General features: G+C 48.1%; 1 protein-coding gene across 1 annotated transcript in view; it reads left to right on the top strand.

Annotated features, from left to right (window-relative positions):
• Positions 1-533: 533 nt before the first annotated feature.
• Positions 534-25359, top strand: part of chd1 (chromodomain helicase DNA binding protein 1) — a 29522-nt gene continuing 4696 nt past the window's right edge. Inside the window, exons 1-32 of the mRNA XM_056432102.1 lie at positions 534-1135; positions 2970-3085; positions 3615-3822; positions 4210-4338; positions 4458-4654; positions 5284-5549; positions 5781-6006; positions 6425-6525; positions 6593-6771; positions 8047-8171; positions 11080-11296; positions 12010-12099; positions 12190-12380; positions 13288-13476; positions 14291-14450; positions 17564-17716; positions 18191-18262; positions 18349-18498; positions 18701-18849; positions 20158-20254; positions 20342-20437; positions 20534-20710; positions 20822-20976; positions 21045-21086; positions 21163-21296; positions 21802-21940; positions 22027-22177; positions 22266-22388; positions 22845-22988; positions 23060-23335; positions 23418-23549; positions 25078-25256. Coding sequence (XP_056288077.1) covers positions 3033-3085; positions 3615-3822; positions 4210-4338; positions 4458-4654; positions 5284-5549; positions 5781-6006; positions 6425-6525; positions 6593-6771; positions 8047-8171; positions 11080-11296; positions 12010-12099; positions 12190-12380; positions 13288-13476; positions 14291-14450; positions 17564-17716; positions 18191-18262; positions 18349-18498; positions 18701-18849; positions 20158-20254; positions 20342-20437; positions 20534-20710; positions 20822-20976; positions 21045-21086; positions 21163-21296; positions 21802-21940; positions 22027-22177; positions 22266-22388; positions 22845-22988; positions 23060-23335; positions 23418-23549; positions 25078-25256 — 4700 coding nt within the window. The 5' untranslated portion in view covers positions 534-1135; positions 2970-3032. The remainder of the gene's footprint in view (positions 1136-2969; positions 3086-3614; positions 3823-4209; positions 4339-4457; positions 4655-5283; positions 5550-5780; positions 6007-6424; positions 6526-6592; positions 6772-8046; positions 8172-11079; positions 11297-12009; positions 12100-12189; positions 12381-13287; positions 13477-14290; positions 14451-17563; positions 17717-18190; positions 18263-18348; positions 18499-18700; positions 18850-20157; positions 20255-20341; positions 20438-20533; positions 20711-20821; positions 20977-21044; positions 21087-21162; positions 21297-21801; positions 21941-22026; positions 22178-22265; positions 22389-22844; positions 22989-23059; positions 23336-23417; positions 23550-25077; positions 25257-25359) is intronic.

The raw sequence follows: 25359 nt of genomic DNA, 5'->3' as shown, positions 1-25359 counted from the left end.
TCCTAATTTCGAGCCACACACCCAATACTATTCAAAGTGTACCCTTCGCCGAGGTGGAGTAGTCCAGTGAAATGTTTGTTGCTGCAGGAGTCAATACTTTCAAAGCTGTTAAAAAAAATATTATGTACACATTTATCTGCCGGGTTAATGACTCAGAAAATGAAATAATCGTGTTTTTAATAAATAAAAGTAAACCCCACTCTGCAGCCATTTCCATTGTTTGTAAACACATCCGTGTCTCGTTACATTAAGTTATGTGCGAGTATTTATTTTTCTCGAAACATCCATGGGCAGCACGGTGGCTCAGTGGTTAGCACTGTCGCCTCACAGCAAGAAGGCCCTGGGTTCGAATCCTGGTCGTTCCAGGTCCTTTCTGTGTGGATTTTGCATGGTGTCTGCGTGGGTTTCCTCCAGGTACTCCGGTTTCCCCCACCATCATAAAGACATGCACCGCAGCCTCACCCCGGTTCGTATGGATGTGAATGTTGGTGGTCGGAGGGGCCGAAGGCGCTGATTGGCAGCCACGCTTCCGTCAGTCTGCTCCAGGGCAGCTGTGGCTACTGATGTAGCTCCACCACCGGGATGACTGTGTGTGTGTATGACTACTGGACTCTGGACTGTAAAGCGACTTCGAGTGTCTAGAGAAGCGCTATGTAAAATAAATGATTATTATTATTAGTATTATTATTATCCGCCGCCAGATGTTCGCTGTGTCCGATGCGGCGCACAGTCGTGACGTCACTGTCCGGGGTTTCCGAGCGAAGTGAACCCTACGGCGTCATGGCGGAGGCCGGTTGTCGGAAGACCCTGGATTGAAATGCCAGCTTTCTACAGTCACAGTTGACCAGCGAGCGGCGAGACTTCGATTACATCTTATTCGGGTTTTTGGAAGGAGAGAAAAAACCAACGAGGCGCCAGTTCTTCCCGAACTGAATCGTCCGGGGCTTGATCTCCCTGACTGGGAGAGAAAGCTAGCCCAGCTAGCCAAAGCTAGCGTTAGCTCCCGTTAGCTACTGCGAGCTGCTAGCTCCTCTGCTTGTTAAAAATAAGAGAAGAAAAGGACCTCCTGAAGCGGAAAAGCGGATTTAAAACAACACTCGCATTGGAGTCGGCAGGTAACCGTGATTAACATCAGGTAACACAGTTACTTATCACGCAGCTCGGTGAGAAAGAAGGAAAGCTAACGTTGCATGTTGATGTGGTAAAAGCCGCGAGAAGTGAGCGGCGAATGAAAACAAGATGGAAGAGGCTGAAGTTCGCTTAGCTCGTTTGTGGGTTTTTTTAACTTATGAATACTAAATAAGTTTCGTACTCTCTACGACCAATACTCACACTTGTGTGTGGTTAAATGTGGTCTACGGCCACACGCTGTGTGTCGACTACAACCGGGGAGCGACCATTCCAGCGGGTCCATGCTACAAAGTATAAAACTAGCGCAAAGTTTTCGTCATTTCGTTAGCTCCCCCGCTAGCCTCGTTAGCTCCCCCGCTAGCCTCGTTAGCTCCCTCGCTAGCCTCCTTAGCTTCCCGCTAGCCTCGTGCTTCCTTGGCAACCTCGGTAAACGTTGGACTCTCATCCCTCTGTCCATGTTTACCAAAAACACACGTTTATTAAATCTTTATTTATTTAACCAGGTAAAAACCCATTGAGATTACAAATCTATTTTTCGAGTGTGACCTGGACAAGACGGGCAACGACATTTAAAACCCGTAACGCGAGTTAAAACAAAAACACAGTTCTCATGTAACTTAACGTTCGCGTATTAACACACAATATAACGTTTCACCCGCGTGGTTGCCACGCATTTATATATGTGATTATAACGCTAACTATTGCTTTTATTGGTTTAAAAAAAAAAAAAGTGTTATGATTGTGTAACGCAGAAAATCATCATACGAGCTAGCACAACACATGAGAGATAACGTTGGTGATGCACATGTCGCGTTAAAGTGGCCAATATTAATCTATAAAGGTAGCACCACGATATTGTTGACTTTGTTTGCGGCTTATTGTTCCCTTTTGTGATTTGGTGATGGAATACCTTGTGGCGCGTTGGCAGTGCCAGCCGACCCCGCCAATAGCTAACGGTGGCGTCATTAGCCGGTGCTAGCTGAGTTAGCTTCGGGCTAACTTTTAGCCCCGCTAAGACTTGATGACGTACAGGTTTGGCACGAGTCTGTTTATTACATGTTGTCTGAGGTTAACGTGGTTATTTCGTGTTTTCGGAGTGCGCGTGCCGCTTCGCGTGAACGTGCACACACGCTGCCGCTGCGCAGGCCCGAGAGGCCTCTGCGGTGAGGTGGACCGACTCAGCGAACACTGAGGTTACGTGAACGTTACACGGAGCTGCTGCCACTCGCGCGTCCTCTCGTTTGAACTATTATTCATTTAAAAAACAACACGCAAAACAAGTGTTTTTGTTTTTGGGACAGTTAATGTTCCTGGAAACTAAAACGCAGAGCAAAAAACTACCAACTAGTTTTAAATGTGGTTCTCCGGTGTATTGACAGCTGCACGCGGACCAGAGACGGTGCACTGATGCTCCTGCAGCACCACCACATCCTCCCCACACAGGCATGATGCTACAGGGGTTTTAAGTGGTTACTTCCAGGCCTGGAAAAGTCCTGGGGGGGAGGAATCCCAAAAGTTTTGGAAAAGTCATGGAAATTTGTTATATTCATATGTGCATTATGCTTATTTAAAATAATTAATATGTTTTTCAAAGAATGATGCTCAAAATATTAAAGCCAACATACGCTCGCATCGCACTGCAAGTGAACGCACCTTCACTTTTAATCAAACTATTTTCTCTCATTCAATTGTCATTATTCATTTTCTCACTTTTTCACAAAATGTTTGGTCATGGAAATCCAGATTGGTCAACGTGTGAATGAACCCTGAGTTAATGCCATTGCACAGCTTTGATAAAGACAGTCAACATCTAATGTGATGTGTATCTTCTCATGCAGGTTGACCACGTGGAGCACAATACTACAGGTGGTGGGGGGGGGGTCTGTATTGTGGACTTCAACATGGCTGGACGCGTCGAGGATGAAAGTGTCAGCAACAGCAGTGGAGAATCGAGGTAAATGAACCGACCCAATAGGGACACACTTGTTTTTATACGCGTGACATCTCGGATTATATTAACTATGTATCTGACCCTTATTTGTACACATTAGAGTGGACACGAATACTTTCATACCCCATCTTCAGTTTCTCTCCAAAGAGACGCGTCTTAGAAAGTTACAGACGGATGTTCTAACGGGATGACGGATAATCCAATTTAAATCTGCACACACACACACACACACACACACACACACACACATATAGGCATCCATGCATCTATGGTGCCGCTTGACCTACATTGACACAGATGTAGATTAATCACCTTATCAGTGCCAGAATGGATGCCAGTAAAGTTTAATAAAGACCACAAATATTTAGAAAAGCATCAATTTTTTTGTTCTCGGTATTATAGTGACAACGGTATTTAAAATATTTGGGACGACTCCAGTATGAGAAACTGATTTACCTCTCTTAATTAGTCCTCTATTAAATGCTAACTCACACATATATGTTTAATACATTTTTCTTTTTAAATGTGACAGTAATTCTGACGATGAATCCGGTTCTGGTTCTGGCTCGGCGTCGGGCTCCGCCTCGGGCTCCAGCTCCAGCTCCTCCAGCAGCAGCAGCCAATCGGGGAGCAGCGACTCAGGAAGCGGCTCGGACTCTGGCAGCGGGTCGGATTCTGACGCGGAGAAATCGAAGGAGAAGATGGAACCGCCAAATAAGTCCAACATCGATGGAGCCGAGGTAAAGAAAAGTTATTTAGATGAAATTAGCACACATTGAAACTTTTTGTCACAAGAAACGTAACATATCTTGCATCTTTATGGCAACGTTACGTCATGAGTTCATACTCATGGTTTCTGATGGTCTGACCTTCGACCCTTTCACACTGCGATTACGCAATACTCCCATAAAGAAGCTCCGCTGTTATGCAGCCGTTGCTTTTTCACACAGAATCAAGCAACGGCGGCCTGACTCACTTAGGGTTAGCCTCGTTAACCCGCTGTATGAATAGGGCGCTGTAGTCACATGACACATTTTCAGAGCAGCGCTAGTGTGCACACGGTTCCCTTTTTGGGTGTTTGACGCGCTGCTTTTTTACTAACTTTCCACTCAACTCATTGATTACAGTTCTGGAAGTCCAACCCCAGTATCCTCGCGGTGCAGAGATCGGCGATGCTCCGAAAGCAGCAGCTCCAGCAGCAGCAGCAGCAGCAGCAGCAGCAGAGACAAAGCTCCTCCAACAGTGGATCTGATGAGGTTCGCTCCAGCTGATCCCAGATGCACCATTTCTGCTCCATCTGGAGGCTTCATTCTCGGCTCGAATGTCCGGTGCACCACAAACTGACGTGAACCTCTTTGTCTTGGACCTCTTCTAGGACTCGTCGAGCAGCGACGGATCCGACTCGTCGAGCGGGTCCAAACGAAAAAGAAATTCCGCCTCCTCGGACTCTGGATCGGGTTCTGGGTCCGGCTCTGGTTCCGGGTCGGACTCGTCGGCGGAGGCCAACAGTGACGAAACGGCGTCGGACTACGAGCCCAGTCACAAAATCAAAAGCAGAAAGCCTCCGACGAAGTACGTGGACAGTTTGGTTTCCCTCTAATCTTCCTGGTACTTTCTGTCATGTTATATTAGAATTAACGATTATAATACTTTCTGCTTATTCAGTGTTTATTTTATCATGCTCTGTTTTCAAATCCTTTAAAGGAACAGTGACACGTTTTAGGAGTATTTATAGGCATTAATTGAATATTAAATTATTTTCTTTAGTGCATAACAACCTCTAAGACTCATCGGTGTTCAAGAGCTTAAAAAGGCCTTTTTTCTATGTGCATGGGGAGTCTTCCATCTTGCACCGGCATGTTTCTACAGCAGCCCAGAAGGGACAAACCACATCGTGGTTCTTTTGTGGGAGCTCTCAAACGGGCCCCAAAGCTAAATTATTAAAGACCGGAGTATTGATATGCTTCAACCTTCATGGGGGATTTAAAGTTCATCTCCTGTGAGCTCCTCCAACTTCACAGAACACTGAACTATTATAATAACAACTATACCATCTGTAACGGTTATTCTTTAGTATCTCATACGGTTAAAACTCGATGCACGGTTACATTATTATCTCAACTATTCCCCTCTGTGGCCACTCACCTCGGCCCTTTACTCGTGGATCATGTGACCGTTTAACTCGTGTGTTTTGGTCTCAGGATGAATTACCGCAACGGGAAGAAGTGCAGCAAACAGAAGAAGAAGAAGAGCTCCTCGTCCTCCGACGACGACGGCTACAAGAAGACGTCGTCGTCGGGCCAGCGGCGGCAGGCCACGGTCAACGTCAGCTACAAGGAGGACGAGGAGCTCAAGACCGACTCGGACGACCTGGTGGAGGTTCTGGGCGAAGACGTTCCTCAGCCCGAGGAGGACGAGTTCGAGACCCTGGAGCGAGTGATGTACTGCCGGATAGGAAGGAGAAGAGGTAAAGAACACGGCCACGCAATCGATGACTTGACTAGTTAGCCAGGTCCAGGTAAATAAAGGTTTAATAAACGTGTGTTTGGTAAACATGAAGTGAGAGGGATGAGGGTCCAAGGAAGCTAACGAGGCTAGCAAGGGAGCTAACGAAATGACGAAAAACCCGCCTAGTCCTAAGGATGAGTGTGTATTTATATATATATATATACATGTTTTACATTTTCTCTCCTCACAGCGACCGGAAGTGTGACCACTGTTTACGCCGTGGAGGCGGACGGGGACCCCAACATCAACTTCATCTCCATCAAGGAGCCCGGCGAGATCCAGTACCTGATCAAGTGGAAGAACTGGGCCCACATCCACAACACCTGGGAGACGGAGGAGACGCTCAAGCTGCAGAACGTCAAGGGCATGAAGAAGCTGGACAACTTCAAGAAGAAGGACCAGGAGAAGAAGAGATGGTAGAGCAGGTTTACTACAGCGAGAGCTTTAAGCTTTGTGACAACTGTTCCACTACGCGTTAACGCCACTAGGGGGCGTGCTCACTGTGCTCATTGTCCAATGCGCTGTCTCTTTAAATGCTTTAACTTCCTTTTAAATCTAAACTTACTTTTCCTTTTTAAACCTACGCTTCCTTAACATACTTTTTAAACCTAACTTCCTTTTAAACCTAAATTTCCTTTTTAAACCTAACCGTTCCTCATTTATTTAAATGTTGCTCCATAGAAACATTAGTGGGTCGGTGTTTCCTAGTTTCTTGGGGGGGATTCAAACCGTCGCCTCCTGGCCCACGCAGCATATCCGTCTTAACTGATTTTTAAAATGAGTTTTATTTAGCGCCTCTCGTTGCTCCTCTTCTAACCTTTGTCCTTTCCTCAGGTTGAAGGCGGCTTCCCCCGAGGACATCGAGTACTTCAACTGTCAGGAGGAGATGATGGACGACCTTCACTCTCAGTACCAGCTGGTGGAGCGGATCATAGGTGAGCTCCCGCTCCACGCCGTCGGGTCAGGGCCACTAAACAGTCCGGATTCCTTCTTCCCGTTCAGGACATTCCAACCAGAAGTCGGCGGCCGGTTACCCGGACTACCTGTGCAAGTGGCAGGGCCTTCCGTACTCGGAGTGCAGCTGGGAGGACGGAGCGCTGATCGGCAGGAAGTTCCAGAAGTGCATCGACAACTACATGAGCCGGAACCAGTCCAAGTTCATCCCGTCCAGGGACTGCAAGGTAAGGGGGAGGGGCTTTAGTCTGGGTCACCTGGACCAGGAGGACCTACACGTGGTTCACCTGGACCAGGAGGACCTACACGTGGTTCACCTGGACCAGGAGGACCTACATGTGGTTCACCTGGACCAGGAGGACCTACACGTGGTTCACCTGGGGGGTTCACCTCTCTCTTCCAGTCTCACCTCTCTCTCTCTCTCTCTCTCAATCTCACCTCTTTCTCTCACCTCTCTCTCTCCCAGTCTTAAATATCTCTCTCTCTCTCCCCTAGTCTCACCTCTATCTCTCTCTCTCCCAGTCTCACCTCTCTCTCCCAGTCTTAAATATCTCTCTCTCCCCTAGTCTCACCCCTCTCTCTCTCTCCCAGTCTCACCTCTCTCCCAGTCTTAAATATCTCTCTCCCCTAGTCTCACCCCTCTCTCTCTCTCTCTCTCTCCCAGTCTCACCTCTCTCTCCCAGTCTTAAATATCTCTCTCTCTCTCCTAGTCTCACCTCTCTCTCTCTCTCTCTCTCTCTCTCTCTCTCTCTCCTCTCTCCCAGTCTCACCTCTCTCTCTCCCAGTCTTAAATATCTCTCTCTCTCACCTCTCTCTCTCTCTCCCAGTCTCACCTCTCTCTCTCCTAGTCTCACCTCTCTCTCTCTCTCTCCCAGTCTCACCTCTCTCTCTCCCAGTCTTAAATATCTCTCTCTCTCTCCCCTAGTCTCACCTCTCTCTCTGTCCCAGTCTTAAATATCTCTCTCTCTCTCTCTCCCCCCTAGTCTCATCTCTCCCAGTCTCACCTCTCTCTCTCTCTCTCTCTCCCAGTCTTAAATATCTCTCTCTCCCCTAGTCTCACCTCTCTCTCTCTCTCTCTCTCCCAGTCTTAAATATCTCTCTCTCTCTCTCTCTCCCCTAGTCTCACCTCTCTCTCTCTCCCAGTCTCACCTCTCTCTCTCTCTCCCAGTCTTAAATATCTCTCTCTCTCTCTCTCCCCTAGTCTCACCTCTCTCTCTCTCTCCCAGTCTTAAATATCTCTCTATCTCTCTCTCTCCCCCCTAGTCTCACCTCTCTCTCTCTCCCAGTCTTAAATATCTCTCTCTCTCTCTCTCTCCCCTAGTCTCACCTCTCTCTCTCTCCCAGTCTCACCTCTCGCCTCTCAAATGTTCTCACTTGTTCATGCATGCTCAGAGTCCTCACTGGATGTTTGCTCGTGGTCGTTTGGTTCTGCTGTGACATCTCCTCACTTCCCAGAATGCACCTGTGTTGTGCGTGTCCCTGACCGGCGTTCCCTCCTGCAGGTCCTCAAACAGAGGCCGCGTTTTCTCCCCATGAAGAAGCAGCCGAGCTACATCGGAGGCGACGGCCTGGAGCTCCGGGACTACCAGCTGGACAGCCTGAACTGGATGGCCCACTCCTGGTGCAAGTAAGGAGTCCTGAGCGTCAACTGGGCGTCATGCAGGGGGCGGGGCTTAGGGAAACCTGGGAAAGTCCTGGGATTTTAAAAAATTGTTTATTTCCAGGTCCTGAAAAGTCTTTGAAAAGAAAATGGAAATCCCAAAATTTTTGGAAATTTGTTCTATTCCCATTTTTTTACATTGAGTTTGAAATAATTAATGTTTTTAAAAGAAAGACGCTCAAAATGTAAAGTGGCAAAAGTTTAGAGTTCAACAATTGATTGATTAAAAGAATAAACATTTATATAAATGTTTATTCTTTTAATCAATCTATTGTCTCATTCATTTGAGTCATTTAAGGTTATAATGTACACTTTGGAATTATCTTTGTTAGTTTAAATTATCTCTCCCTCCCCCAGTCTCACCTCTCTCTCTTCCAGTCTCACCTATTTCTCTCTCTCTTCCAGTCTCACCTCTCTCTCTCCCTGCCCCAGTCTCACCTCTTTCTCTCTCTCCCTGCCCCAGTCTCACCTCTTTCTCTCTCTCCCTGCCCCAGACTCACCTCTTTCTCTCTTCCAGTCTCACCTCTCTCTCCCTGCCCCAGTCTCACCTCTTTCTCTCTCTCCCTGCCCCAGACTCACCTCTTTCTCTCTTCCAGTCTCACCTCTTTCTCTCTCTCCCTGCCCCAGACTCACCTCTCTCTCTCCCTGCCCCAGACTCACCTCTTTCTCTCTCTCCCTGCCCCAGACTCACCTCTTTCTCTCTTCCAGTCTCACCTCTCTCTCCCTGCCCCAGTCTCACCTCTTTCTCTCTCTCCCTGCCCCAGACTCACCTCTCTCTCTCCCTGCCCCAGACTCACCTCTTTCTCTCTTCCAGTCTCACCTCTTTCTCTCTCTCCCTGCCCCAGACTCACCTCTCTCTCCCTGCCCCAGACTCACCTCTTTCTCTCTTCCAGTCTCACCTCTTTCTCTCTCTCCCTGCCCCAGACTCACCTCTCTCTCTCCCTGCCCCAGACTCACCTCTTTCTCTCTCTCCCTGCCCCAGTCTCACCTCTTTCTCTCTCTCCCTGCCCCAGACTCACCTCTCTCTCTCCCTGCCCCAGTCTCACCTCTTTCTCTCTCTCCCTGCCCCAGACTCACCTCTTTCTCTCTTCCAGTCTCACCTCTCTCTCTCCCTGCCCCAGACTCACCTCTTTCTCTCTCTCCCTGCCCCAGTCTCACCTCTTTCTCTCTCTCCCTGCCCCAGTCTCACCTCTTTCTCTCTCTCCCTGCCCCAGACTCACCTCTTTCTCTCTCTCCCTGCCCCAGACTCACCTCTCTCTCTCCCTGCCCCAGTCTCACCTCTTTCTCTCCCTGCCCCAGTCTCACCTCTTTCTCTCTTCCAGTCTCACCTCTCTCTCTCCCTGCCCCAGTCTCACCTCTTTCTCTCTCTCCCTGCCCCAGTCTCACCTCTCTCTCTCTCTCCCTGCCCCAGACTCACCTATTTCTCTCTTCCAGTCTCACCTCTTTCTCTTCCAGTCTCACCTCTCTCTCTCCCTGCCCCAGTCTCACCTAGGGCTGCAACAACGAATCGATAAAAATCGATTATTAAAATAGTTGGCAACGAATTTCATTATCGATTCGTTGTGTCGCGCGATTATTACGGCGCTCAGTAAGTCACGGAGTATAAACAAAGTTGAGTTGAGCGCAGAGCGGCGCAGGAGAAACAAGAGCGGAGCGAGAGACGGAACGCTGCGTTGTGAGAGCCAATCAGCGCTGAGCTGCTCCGCTGTTGATGAATCTAATTGGCTGCTGCTGCTCACGTGGAGCTGGATGCGGAAGTCATTCACGTCGTCGGAGACATTCACGGAGCTGAGTGCGCCTCCGGGTGACGTCATGACCCCAGACACCAGGGCGCTACATGTCACGACGTGTGTGGCTTTTCCACAAGAGGATAACGTAGAAAACGTGGTTATTTATTCCGTGGCGGATAGTGGAAAATATTTTTCCACGGAGAAAGGCAACGGAGATAAGCCACGACTCGCTGTGAGCGCTGCGCGTGCAGACAGCATTTAACGGAGCGGAGCAGCGCGTGAGCTCTGATCGCTCTTTTAATGAAGTATCGATACTAAAAATATGCTAAATCACATCGTGTTTAACGTACGGGTACTTTGTTAGTATTGAGGCAGCGTGACAGCAGCAGATGTAGCGGACTAACATTCAAGCTAACCCAACTTCCCAAACGCTGTGGACATCTGAACGCTGATTGGCCGAGACGCGACACGTCCCATCAAAGATGTTTTATTGTGAAGAGCACCACTTCACATTTTTTCTGCGTCTCACTGCAATCTCAACGGCAGCGGGCCAGGTGAAAAAAATAATAAATCGGATATTGTTCAGGGGGCGGGGCCACATGGGGACCACTGCTCAGGAGAGGAAAGTTGTCAGTCTGTTTGTGACGGTTCATCACCATGGTGACCAGTGAACAGGTTCATCACCATGGTGACCAGTGAACAGGTTCATCACCATGGTGACCAGTGAACAGGTTCATCACCATGCTGACCAGTGGGTCTCCAGGACCTTTCCATGACTTTAAACCAAATTTCCATGATTAAACATTTTGTGAAAACTCTATACGTGACAAAGTGAGAAGATGGAGTATTGAAACTAACAATGAGAATTCCAAAGCATACCGTATATATACCGTGTAAATTAAAATTGGAATAAAACAAATTTGCATTACTTTTCCAAATATTTTTGGATTTTATTTTTTTCAATTACTTTTCTAGGCCTGCTAATAGCCATTTAAAAACTCCATGACTTTTCCAGGTTTTCCATGACCGTACGGACCCTGTTTTGAATAAAGGGTTGAAAATTTAAGTTTTTGTCTAACAGTAATACATCCCATCATGTGTATGGATATGAGCTCACTCCGTCTCTTCCTCCGTCTCTCCCATAGAGGCAACAGCTGCATCCTGGCCGATGAGATGGGCTTGGGGAAGACCATCCAGACCATCTCGTTCCTGAACTGCCTGTTCAACGACCACCAGCTGTACGGGCCCTTCCTGCTGGTGGTGCCGCTCTCCACGCTCACCTGCTGGCAGAGGGAGATGCAGCTGTGGGCCCCCAACATGAACTTCGTGGTCTACCTGGGGGACATCAGCAGCAGGAACATGGTACGCCGGTTCTAACCGGTTCTATTGCCACAAGGTTTACACCAGGGAGGCATTTACATGTTTTTAGGGGCCGTTGTTCCCAAAATGACTGAAATCTAGAGCATTAAAGATAAATTGGGGCACTTTTGAGACTTGTGAAATAACATTTAACCTTTTGTTTAAAAATAATAAATATATAAATTTCAATAATGAGACTATTAGACAGGAATAAGACTATTAAGCAATAATAAGACTATTAGGTAATAATAAGACTTAGGCAATAAGACTATTGGGCAATAATAAGACTATTAGGCAATAAGACTATTGGGCAATAATAAAACTATTAGGCAGTAGTTTACAGATTCCAAGTGTTTTATTACATTTTTTGAACAAAAAAACAAACAGAAAACATAAATCAGACGATCATATTCAATTTAATTCTTATTTCCTTGTGGTTATTTATTGTTGTTACATTTTTTATTTTTTTTATTTTTTTATATAATTTAAAATTATATTTATTTAATTTTTTGTTGTGTGTACCTATAGCAAGTACAGACAATACACACAACAAAAAATAATTAAATTCTCTTAATTAGAGGACATGACGGGGCGTGTGTTTCCTCTAGTGACCTCAGGGGCAGCGTGATGTTCCTCAGGGTCAGGTCTGCCCTTTGACCTCCTCTGTTTCGGCGATGAATCACCGTCTTCGCATTTCTTTGCGTCTCCTTCCACAGATCAGGACTCACGAGTGGATCCACGGCCACAGCAAGAGGCTGAAGTTCAACATCCTCCTCACGACGTATGAGATTCTCCTGAAAGACAAGGTCAGTAGCTCCGCCTCCGGCTCGTGACCTCGGGCGTCTCTGGCGCCGCATGTTACCGGTACACGTAACGACCCGTCTGTGCTCCGTCAGTCGTTCCTGGGCAACGTGAACTGGGCCTTCATCGGCGTGGACGAGGCTCACCGGCTGAAGAACGACGACTCCCTGCTCTACAAGACCATGATGGACTTCAAGTCCAACCACCGGCTGCTGATCACCGGGACGCCGCTGCAGAACTCCCTGAAGGAGCTGTGGTCCCTGCTGCACTTCATCATGCCCGAGAAGTAGGCCCCGCCCCCCGCCACGCCTCGGTTATAACCGTGTTAAAGTCGAGTGACGTATAGACCAGCGCGGTGTTAATCACATGATGACGTCAGCGGGTGTCACCTGGGTCCAGCCAGGTGTGCTCGGCAAGCGTATAAAGAACCGCATTTTAATATGTAGAACCGCATGTAAAGAACCATATATTAAGAACCGCATATTAATATAAAGAACCGCATATAGAGAACGGCATGTTGATGTATAGAACCGCACGTGTAAAGAACTGCATATAGGTTACCACGTATAAAGACGTGTATAAAGAACCACATATTGAGACTGGCATTTAAAGAACCGCTTATAGAGAACGGCATATTACTATGAAGAACCGCATGTAAAGAAGCATATATTAATATAAAGAACCGCATATTGATATAAAGACCTGCGTGTAAAGAACCGAATATAGGGAACCTCGTATAAAGAACCGCATATTGGGACTGGCATTTATAGAACCGCGTATAAAGAACGGCATATTAATATGGAGAACCACGTGTAAAGAACCACATATAAATATAAAGAACCGTGTATCAAAACAAAGAGAGGCTTTTCTCTTTAATATGAGTTTAATTTCTGTTTCTGTTCTGCAATAAAATAAAATATTGAAGTGACACGACGAAAAGAGTGCACGTTGATTTGACTGGCCGCTCCTACAGGCGAGGGGGGGTACTGCAGCGTGTTCAAGGAAACGGTTCTGTGGCCCTTCAGTGTCTCCGGAGAAGAGTCTGACTTAGTCGTGGTACAGAAGCGTATCAAGAACCCGTTGTGGGACTCTGAATCCATTCGGTACCTCTTCGGGGGACTAAACCAGGAACGTTGTTCTCTTTCCTGTCCTACGAGTTGACCGATGTTGTGCTCCTCCTCCTGCTCCTCCAGGTTCCACTCCTGGGAGCTGTTCGACGAGGCGCACGGTAAAGGCTGTGACTCCGGCTACACGAGCCTGCACAAGGAGCTGGAGCCCTTCCTGCTGCGCCGCGTCAAGAAGGACGTGGAGAAATCTCTTCCTGCCAAAGTGGAGCAGATCCTCCGAGTGGAGATGAGCGCCATCCAGAAACAGTATTACAAGTAAGAGCTTGACCTTTGACCTTTGACCCAACGGGGAGATCTGACTATATTCAGCTTCAGAAACCATTCAAATATAAAAACATTCAGCTTCATCAGGACATGAGGGGTCTATCCTTTCATATTTCTAACTTTTCAAACGATTGTATTTTTAAATCTTTTCATGTTTTTTTTTTATTCATTAGTTCCTATGGAGAAAATCTTCAACTTTTAAAAGTTTAAAGTTGCTTCATACTTTCAGCTAATTCAATCGTTTCATTTTCTAAATGTTGAAATAACCGTCAACTAATACTGTATATTTTTTATCTATCCATATTATCAAATTCTAAATTTTTCTATGGAATAAAACATTAATGGAAATCTATGGAGCAACTCTTCAAATTTGTTTAAACTTTTTCAACTTTAAAAGCTTACAATTCAGCTAAAGACACATTTTCTTTTATATTTCAGCTTTAAAATGTCAAATGTTAGCATTCCAACGCATTTCTTTATTTGTATTTAAAGACATCTTTGCATTAGTTGTTCTAATTGTATTTTATTTACAGCTTAGAGCTGGTGTTGGAAAGTAAACGTTCATAATTCCCTGTCTGCATTTGAACGCATCATCATAGTTTTATCATTTGGCTTCACCAAATATTAACTGTTTACCGAGTCAATGCAACTTTGCAGAAAGATTTACAAAATAATAACTTTAATGATGTTAGTTGCTCCTCCTCGGCTTATTTTGGACACGCTAACGACGTGTTGTGACATCTGAAGTGTGAGGAGCGTTTTGATTGGCTGCTGATTCTAATGTTGTGTGTGTGTGTGTGTCCAGGTGGATCCTGACCAGGAACTACAAAGCTCTGAGTAAAGGCAAAGGCAGCACGTCGGGCTTCCTGAACATCATGATGGAGCTGAAGAAGTGCTGCAACCACTGCTACCTCATCAAGCACCCGGAGGACATCGACTTCCTCACCAGAGCCGAGGCCCTGCAGGTACGCTCAGTCTGGACAGTCAGGAGGCTCATGTTGCATAGTATATAGTATATTATATATTATCAGAATCAGAAACAGTTTTATTGCCAGGAATGTTTACACAAACGAGGAATTTTTTTTGGTGGAAGGTGCAACATTTGGACATGACAAACAAACAACAATCAACACGACAGAAAGACAACAAATAATGTGAAAGTGTTTGGGTGTGTGCTTCAAGTGGTGTGTTTTAGTTAAAAGTGTATGTTACGCGTGGCGTGTGTTTAAGTTAAAGTGCATGCAAATAAAGTGGCATGTGTGTGGAGGAGGCCTCAAGTTAAAGTGCATGTTAAAGTGACGTGTGTGGAGGAGGGAAGGAGGAGGGAGGAGGAGTGGGAGGAAGAGGGAGGAGGAGGAAGAGGAAGGAGCGGGAAGAAGGAGGAGAGAGGAAGGTGGAAGAAGAGGTGGTAGTCCTGGGGGTGACAGTCAGTCAGTCCCGGGTTCCATTGATGAGCCCGACTGCCGACGGGAAAAAACTTTTGGTGTGGCGGGTGGTCTTTGTCATGATAGACCGCAGCCTCCTCCCCGAGGGGAGGGACTCGAACAGGGAGTGTCCAGGGTGGGAGGGTCAGCGACAATCTTTCTGGCCCGCTTCAGTGACCTGGAAGTGAACAGGACCTGGAGGGAAGGCAGATTGCAGCCGATAACCCTCTCGGCCGAGCGGATGATGCTCTGCAGCCTGCACTTGTCTTTGGCTGTGGCTGCAGGGTGCCAGACGGTGATGGAGGAGCAGATGATGGACTCAACGATGGCCGTGTAGAATTGTACCATCATCTTCCCTGGCAGGTTGAATTTCCTCAGCTGCCTCAGGAAGAACATCCTCTGCTGGGCCTTCTTGGTGATGGAGCCGATGTTCAGCTCCCACTTGAGGTCCTGGATGATGATGGAGCCCAGGAAGCGGACGGACTCCACAGCGTCGACGGGGGAGTCACACAGGATGAGAGGGCGGGTGGGGCTGCATTCCTCCTGAAATCCACAACCATCTCCACTGTCTTCAGAGCGTTGAGCTCCAGGTTGTTCTGGCTGCACCAGGTCACCAGGTGGTCAGTCTCCCACCTGTAGGCGGTCTCGTCCCCACCAGAGATGAGTCCAATGAGGGTGGTGTCATCCGCGAACTTCAGGAGCTTGACGGACTGGTGACTGGAGGTGCAGCTGTTGGTGTACAGGGAGAACAGCAGAGGGGAAAGAACACAGCCTTGGGGGGAACCCGTGCTGGTGGTCCGGGAGCCTGAGACGTGTTTCCCCAGCCTCACGTGCTGCTTCCTGTCGGTCAGGAAGTCTGTGATCCACCTGCAGGTGGAGTCGGGCACGTGCAGCTGGGAGAGCTTGTCCTGCAGCAGGGACGGGATGATTGTATTGAAAGCAGAGCTGAAGTCCACAAACAGGATCCTGGCGTAGGTTCCTGGGGAGTCCAGATGCTGGAGGATGTAGTGAAGGGCCATGTTGACTGTCGTCTGCAGACCTGTTGGCTCTGTAGGCGAACTGCAGGGGTCCAGGAGTGGGTCGGTGATGGTCTTGAGGTGTGACAGGACCAGCGTTCAAAGGACTTCATGACCACAGAGGTCAGGCGATGGGCCTGTAGTCATTGAGTCCTGTGATCTTGGGTTTTTGGGGACGGGATGATGGTGGAGGCCTTGAAGCAGGCTGGAACGTGGCATGTCTCCAGGAGGTGTTGAAGATGTCGGTGAACACCGGAGACAGCTGGTCAGCACAGTGCTTCAGGGTGGAGGGGAGACGGAGTCCGGGCCCGCTGCTTTGCGGGGTTCTGCTTTTGAACAGCCTGTTGACGGCTCTCTCCAGGATGACGAGGTCGTCGCTGAGTTGATGGAGGGTGCTCCAGAGGTGTGAGCCCTGATGGGCTGGGGAGGGTGGGCTGATGGTCTGTGGCTGTGGGGATGGTCTCAGGACTGCTCCATTGTCTTTCAAAGCGGCAGTAGAACTCATTGAGCTCGACTGCCAGAAGCACATTGTTCATGGAGTGGGGTGATTTGGGCCTGTAGTTGGTGATCTGCCTGAGCCTCTCCAGACAGAAGCAGAGTCGTTTGCTGAGAGCTGCTGTTGCAGTTTCTCAGAGTACAGTCGTTAGCATCTCTCACCGCCTTGCTAAACCTGTATTTGGACTCTGTGTACAGGTCCTTGTCCCCACTCCTGAATGCCTGGTCCTTCTGCAGTCTTAGCTTCCTGAGCTCCGCTGTGAACCAGGGTTTGTCGTTGTTATAACTCACCCTGGAGCTGGATGGAATACAGCTGTCCTCACAGAAGCTGATGTAGGAAGTTACAGCCTCTGTGTACTCATCCAGGCTGTTGGTAGCAGTCCTGAAGACATCCCAGTCAGTACAGTCCAAGCACGTAGATCCTCCAGAGCCTCACTGGTCCACTTCTTGAACTTCCTCACCACAGGTTTGCAGAGCTTTAGTCTCTGCCTGTATGAGGGAATCAGATGAACCATGACGTGGTCAGAGTTTCCCAGTGCAGCTCGAGGGACGGCGTGATAGGCCCTGCTGATTGTTGTGTAGCAGTGGTCCAGAATGCTCTTCTCTCTGGTAGGGCATTTAATTAACTGTCTATATTTAGGGAGTTTGTGGCTGACGTTTCCTTTGTTAAAATCCCCGAGTACAATAACTAAAGAGTCCGGGAAGGTCCGCTCCACACACCGTATCTGTTCAGCGAGGGTCCGCTGTGCCTCGTGCACGTTATAGTGTTTTCACATGTTATTTAGTATATTATATTAGTGTTTTCACATGTTATATAGTATATTAGTGTTTTCACATGTTATATAGTACATTATATAATATAGAATATTATATAGTATATTATAGTGTTTTCACATGTTATATATAATATAGTATATTATAGTGTTTTCACATGTTATTTAGTATATTGTATAATATATTATAGTGTTTTCACATATTATATTATGTAGTATGTTATATAGTAGATTATAGTGTTTTTGGGGGTGGGACACATAGAGGGGGGCGGAGACAAATAGAGATTATCACCACATGAGCTGAGTGCACGTCGGCGTCCTCACATTCTTTGGAGAGGACGGAGCAGGAATGGTTTCCCCCTCCCGACAGCAACTGATCCGCAGCAGTGGGAAGCTGGTCCTGCTGGACAAGCTGCTGGTGCGCCTGAAGGACCAAGGCCACCGCGTGCTCATCTTCTCCCAGATGGTCCGGATGCTGGATATCCTGGCCGACTACCTGAGGAGCCGGCAGTTCCTCTTCCAGGTACTGGTTCAGCGGTGTGAATTCTATCCAAACACACACCACCGTTCAGACGTTTGGGGTCACACAGACATTGTTGTGTTTTACACACTTTTAAATATAGTCAAGACATTGAGGAGGTTATAAATAATGATGTTTATAGTAAATATTAATGTTGTTCTTCTTGAGGCTCAAAGGAAGGCCAGTTTTATAGCTTCTCTCAGCAGCATAACTGTTTTCAGCTGCGCTCACATAAAAAGGGTTTTCAAGGGTTTTCTACCCCTCTGCTAGTCTTCTAAGGCGATAACACAATGTACCACTAGAACACTGGAGATGGGCCTCTACACACCTCTGTAGAGACTTCATTAAACACCAGAGAATAGTCATTCACACATTACCTATGTAGAGAGGGTATTTATGATTAATTTCAAGTGACCCTAAACTTTAGAACGTCTGTTCTGCATTTCTGGATATTAAACGTTGTACGTTTGCGTGTAGAGGTTGGACGGCTCCATCAAGGGGGAGATGAGGAAGCAGGCGTTGGATCATTTTAATGCAGAGGGCTCAGAGGTGAGTCGTGTATGCAGTGAATTCATTTAAATGAACCGGGTGTGTAACGTGTGTGACGTGTGTGTAACCTCCACTTGTGCACTCAGGATTTCTGCTTCCTGTTGTCGACGCGCGCCGGAGGCCTCGGCATCAATCTGGCGTCGGCCGACACCGTCGTGATCTTTGACTCCGACTGGAACCCTCAGAACGATCTGCAGGCTCAGGCCAGAGCCCACCGGATCGGACAGAAGAGACAGGTGAGGGACACACACACACACACACACACACATTCAATTGAGGTTTTCTAAAGAAATTCTGGTGAAATATTACTGACCACAAAGAACGCCAAAGTTCCTCCTCGTAGCTTCAAGTCCAGTATTTAATTACCTTTCCCCGCCTGTAACGGGCCTGTCTGGACCTACAATGTGAATTTAAATGTATACATTTCGCCGTTTGAAGGTGAATATCTACCGTCTGGTGACGAAGAGCTCGGTGGAGGAGGAGATCATTGAGAGGGCGAAGAAGAAAATGGTTCTAGATCACCTGGTCATCCAGAGGATGGACACCACGGGGAAAACGGTCCTCCACACCGGCGGCGCTCCCTCCAGGCAAGCAGCGCCGACACCAAATGATGACCTCATGACAACATGATGACGGCCTCATGACGACATGATGATGACATCATGACGACGACACGATGATGACCTCATGAAGACATAACGACCTCATGATGACATGACGACGACCTCATGACGACATGATGATGACCTTACGGCGACCTCATGATGACGACATGATGATGGCCTTACGGCGACCTCATGATGACGACGACATGATGACGGCCTCATGACGACACGATGATGACGACGACACGATGATGACCTCATGACGACATGATGATGACCTTACGGCGACCTCATGACGACGACATGATGACGGCCTCATGACGACATGATGATGATGACATGATAACAACATGACGACATGATGACGGCCTCATGACGACATGATGATGACATCATGACGACGACACGATGATGACCTCATGAAGACATAACGACCTCATGATGACATGACGACGACCTCATGACGACATGATGATGACCTTACGGCGACCTCATGACGACGACATGATGATGATGACATGATAACAACATGACGACATGATGACGGCCTCATGACGACATGATGATGACATCATGACGACGACACGATGATGACCTCATGAAGACGTAACGACCTCATGATGACATGACGACGACCTCATGACGACATGATAACCTTACGGCGACCTCATGATGACAACAACATGATGACGGCCTCATGACGACATGATGATGACGACCTTATGACGACATCATGATGGCCTCATGAAGACATGAAGACATGATGATGACGACCGTATGACGACATGATGATGACGACCTTACGGCGACCTCATGATGACGACCTCATGATGATGACGACATGATAACAACATGACGACATGATGACGGCCTCATGACGACATCATGACGACCTCATGATGACATGATAACGACCTCATGATGAAGACATGATGATGACGACATGATAACAACATGACGATATGATGACGGCCTCATGACGACATGATGATGACATGATAACGACCTCATGACAACATGATGACGACCTTATGGCGACCTCATGATGGCCTCATGACGACCGTATGACGACATGATGATGACATGATAACGACCTCATGACAACATGATGACGACCTTATGGCGACCTCATGATGGCCTCATGACGACCGTATGACGACATGATGATGACATGATAACGACCTCATGACAACATGATGACGACCTTATGGCGACCTCATGATGACCTCAAGACGAGTCGTGCTCAGAGGGTTTATTCTGTCTGACTCCAGTGTGTTTTGTGTTCTTCAGCTCGGCTCCGTTCAACAAGGAGGAGTTGTCTTCCATCCTGAAGTTTGGTGCCGAGGAGCTTTTCAAGGAGCCGGAGGGGGAGGAGCAGGAGCCTCAGGTACGCCGTTGTGTTTCTAATCATGTGAAGAACTTTTCTCTTTAAATGCATCAGAGCGGCGCCTCACGACTTTTTTCTGCTCCGTAGGAAATGGACATCGACGAGATCCTCAAACGGGCCGAGACCCGAGAAAATGACCCCGGACCGTCGACGGTGGGAGAGGAGCTGCTGTCTCAGTTCAAGGTTCGTCCTCAAGAACTCAAATAAAAATGTATCCACATGAAGTTTTGACGCTCGTCTGGACTTTAACATTCTCTGTTTTCTGTGTGTCTTCACCAGGTGGCGAACTTCTCCATGATGGACGAGGAGGATATCGACATCGACTCGGAGCGTAGTCACCGGAGTTGGGACGACATCATTCCCGAGGAGCAAAGGAGGAGGATGGAGGAGGAGGAGCGGCAGAAGGAGCTGGATGAGATCTACCTGCTGCCGCGCATGAGGAACTGTGCCAAACAGGTACACAAGCACGGAAAACATAAAGTATGGTGGATTATGTGTGCTGCTCGGTGGTATTTTGGGAGATTTGGGTTCTTAATAATCTTCCGTGTTCTTGGTTTGTGGTTGCAGTCGAGCTTCAGCGCCAGTTCGGGCCGCCGGAGCCGGAGGTACTCCGGGTCCGACAGCGACTCCCCCTCGGACCGGAAAAGGCCGAAGAAGCGAGGGCGGCCTCGGACCATTCCACGTGAAAACATCAAGGGCTTCAGCGACGCAGAGATCCGGAGGTGATTATCAAAACTCTTCATCTCCTCCTCCTCCTGGTTTCCTGTTTAACATCTTTGTCTTTTTACAGGTTTGTCAAGAGCTACAAAAAGTTTGGAGGACCACTGGAAAGGTAGGACGCATCTAGTTTTAGTTTTTTAACAATCAAACCACATTCCAGTCGGCTCAACGCGTGTCTCGTCTCTCAGGCTGGACGCCATCGCTCGTGACGCCGAACTCGTGGACAAGTTGGAACAGGACCTGAAGCGCTTGGCGGAGACGGTTCACAACGGCTGTGTGAGAACACTACGAGAGAACCCCTGTGGACCGGAGAAGACTTCAGGTGACTCAGAGCTTTCTTTCTAGTTGTATAGAAGTCTATGCTTCATGTGTTAAAGCTGCATTCTCTCTCCTAACCACCAGGGGGCGACTCCTCTGGTTGTATAGAAGTCTATGCTTCATGTATTAAAGCTGCATTCTCTCTCCTGACCACCAGGGGGCGACTCCTCTGGTTGTATATAAGGATGTGCTTCATGTGTTAAAGCTGCATTCTTTTTTTTCTTTGCAAATTATTTAGAATAAGATATTAATAAAAAGTAGGACTGAAGCGATTATTTCATCAAATGTTTTTATTTATGTTTTTTTTGTTAATCACTTCGGTCCATCTAATATCTATAGTCTTTTAAAAAATCTAAATACCCAAATATTTAGTTAAAACTGATATACAACAGAAACACCTCCAGTGTGTCACGCTGAAGAAGCTTTTTTAATAATACAGCTCATGGTTCTGTGAATAAATGATCAAATGCCTCATAACACATGAACGTGTTCTGCCTTTTGACCACCAGGGGGCAGAAGAGGGAAGGTCAAGGGCCCGACCTTCAGGATCTCCGGAGTCCAAGTGAACGCGAAGCTGGTCATCTCCCACGAGGAGGAGCTGGCGCCGCTCCACAAGGCCGTGCCTGCCGACGCCGAGGAGAGAAAGAAGTACGCCGGAGGACGCCCGAGTTTAAAAAAACAACCAAATACATTTAAACCTCTTTCACATCTTACTGACGTGTGTTTTGGTTTAGGTATATGATCCCATGCCACTCGAAGGCAGCGCACTTTGACATCGACTGGGGGAAGGAGGACGACTCCAGCCTGCTCATCGGCATCTACGAGTACGGCTACGGCAGCTGGGAGATGATCAAAATGGACCCCGACCTCAACCTCACGCACAAGGTGAGACGCCGCGGAGCAGCTCGTGTGTACGGGGGTCTGGACACGACGTGTGTGTATTTAATATTCTCACCTGTCCGGCGTGGATCAGCTCCTCCCGGACGACCCGGACAAGAAGCCTCAGGCCAAGCAGCTCCAGACCAGAGCGGACTACCTCATCAAGCTGCTGAGCAAGGACCTGGCCAAGAGGGAGGCGCAGAAACAAGCCGGCACCGTAAGTCATCACGGGCGAGGGGGCACACCGGAGTGTTTCCACGGGAACCGTGTCGATTCAAAGAGTTTTTGTTTTGGAGAAATGGGTGGGATGGGCGTTCAGGAAGCAGCTGGTAAAAGGGAACCATACAGAAGTTGTATTACTATTATAGATGCATATACCAGTATAATATCGTATTCATGATATTGTGGTATCTGGTTTCATAAAATATTTATGGCAGGTATCTTATCGTAGTTATAAAAATATATATATAATATAATATCTCCCCTGCACATCACTTAATTTTTCACCGTAAATACATGTAACTCTTCACATTAAATACATCTAAATACACTTAAATACACTTAAATACATGTATCTCTTCACTTTAAATACACGGTCAGTATAAACTGACCTACACAGCTTAAGTTCCTGTTCTTCAAGTGTGTCTTATTATTATTATATATCTGTCTGTAGGCTAATTCCCGGAAGAGGAAAACCCGGAGTAAAAAGAGCAAAACTCTGAAGCCAATCAAGACCGACGAAGTGCTCAAGGGCACGGCGTCAAACCCGCCGTCGGACAAGAGGTCCGACGAGGAGGACGAGGTGGCGAAGGAGAAGGTTCGTAGGAACCGGATCGGTCCCGGACGTGTTCAGAGCTCTGAGTGTTCCTAACGCCGCTCCTCTTCCAGGAGGCGGCGCCGCTGAAGGCGCCGTGCAGACGGAGCCGAGCGGACCGGGCGGCGGCGGTGGTGGTGGTGAAGGAGGAAGAGGAGGAGGACGAGGAAGAAGACGAGGAGCCGGAGCAGGAGGACCTCTCTTCGTCGGGGGAGCTCGCGGACAAAGATCTCAAAAAAGACGTCAAGAAGGAGAAGAGGGAGGACGGCTGGGACCTCAAGGAGAGCAAGGAGAAGAAGGAGAGCAAGCCCCTGGAGCCGGTGCACAAGATGGAGGACGGCGTGGAGAAGGTGACGTAGCGGCCGACCCCCGAAGGTCCTCCGTCGGGACCGGGTGGAGGTCTTAATGTGTGCGCTCCGTCCTCTCCGTCAGATCGAGGTGAAGGCGGAGCTACGAGAGCGGACCAAGAAGGCGTCCGACGGGCCGGTCCACATCGCGGCGGGGGGGGAGAACGTCCCCATCTCCGAGGAGTCCGAGGAGCTGGACCAGAGGACCTTCAGCGTGGTACGACCCAACAACGAGGCCCGGAGAGGAGGATGAGAGGATGAGGATGTAACTGTAGGCTGACCCGTGCGGTGTGAAATGAGGATGAGAGGATGAATGTAACTGTGATTTGATCCTTGCCGTGTAATGAGAGGATGATGATGATGATGATGATGAGAGGATGAGGATGTAACTGTGACCCCTGCAGTATAAGATGAGGATGAAGATGAGAGGATGAGAGTAACTGCACCCCTGCAATGTAAGGAGAAGATGAGGATGAGAGGATGTAACTGTGCACCCCCCTGCAGTGTAAGATGAGGATGAAGATGAGTGGATGAAGATGAGAGGATGTGACTGTGACCCCTGCAGTGTAAGATGAGGATGAAGATGAGTGGATGAAGATGAGAGGATGTGACTGTGACCCCTGCAGTGTAAGATGAGGATGAAGATGAGAGGATGTGACTGTGACCCCTGCAGTGTAAGATGAGGATGAAGATGAGTGGATGAAGATGAGAGGATGTGACTGTGACCCCTGCAGTGTAAGATGAGGATGAAGATGAGAGGATGTGACTGTGACCCCTGCAGTGTAAGATGAGGATGAAGATGAGAGGATGTGACTGTGACCCCTGCAGTGTAAGATGAGGATGAAGATGAGGATGAAGATGAGGATGTGACTGTGACCCCTGCAGTGTAAGATGAGGATGAAGATGAGTGGATGAAGATGAGAGGATGTGACTGTGACCCCTGCAGTGTAAGATGAGGATGAAGATGAGAGGATGTGACTGTGACCCCTGCAGTGTAAGATGAGGATGAAGATGAGAGGATGAAGATGAGAGGATGTGACTGACCCCTGCAGTGTAAGATGAGGATGAAGATGAGAGGATGTGACTGTGACCCCTGCAGTGTAAGATGAGGATGAAGATGAGTGGATGAAGATGAGAGGATGTGACTGTGACCCCTGCAGTGTAAGATGAGGATGAGGATGAGAGGATGTGACTGTGACCCCTGCAGTGTAAGATGAGGATGAAGATGAGTGGATGAAGATGAGAGGATGTGACTGACCCCTGCAGTGTAAGATGAGGATGAGGATGAGAGGATGTGACTGTGACCCCTGCAGTGTAAGATGAGGATGAAGATGAGTGGATGAAGATGAGAGGATGTGACTGTGACCCCTGCAGTGTAAGATGAGGATGAAGATGAGTGGATGAAGATGAGAGGATGTGACTGTGACCCCTGCAGTGTAAGATGTGGATGAAGATGAGAGGATGTGACTGTGACCCCTGCAGTGTAAGATGAGGATGAAGATGAGTGGATGAAGATGAGAGGATGTGACTGTGCCCCCTGCAGTGTAAGATGAGTGGATGAAGATGAGAGGATGTGACTGTGCCCCCTGCAGTGTAAGATGAGGATGAGGATGAGAGGATGTGACTGACCCCTGCAGTGTAAGATGAGGATGAGGATGAGAGGATGTGACTGTGACCCCTGCAGTGTAAGATGAGGATGAAGATGAGTGGATGAAGATGAGAGGATGTGACTGTGCCCCCTGCAGTGTAAGGAGCGCATGCGGCCCGTGAAGGCGGCGCTGAAGCAGCTGGACCGGCCAGAGAAAGGTCTGTCAGAGCGCGAGCAGCTGGAGCACACGAGGCAGTGCCTCATCAAGATCGGAGACCACATCACGGAGTGCCTGAAGGAGTACAGCAACCCCGAGCTCATCAAGCAGTGGAGGAAGTGAGGCACACACGTGCACACATGCACACATGCACACACACATGCATGCACACATGTACAACGTACTTTGTAAACAACCAATCGGTGTAAATTGACAGGAGAG

This window comes from Pseudoliparis swirei, chromosome 15 (assembly GCF_029220125.1).
Source record: "Pseudoliparis swirei isolate HS2019 ecotype Mariana Trench chromosome 15, NWPU_hadal_v1, whole genome shotgun sequence".
NCBI lineage: Eukaryota > Metazoa > Chordata > Actinopteri > Perciformes > Liparidae > Pseudoliparis > Pseudoliparis swirei.
Note: the sequence above shows the minus strand (reverse complement) of the source record. Positions and strands in the feature narration are given on the sequence as shown.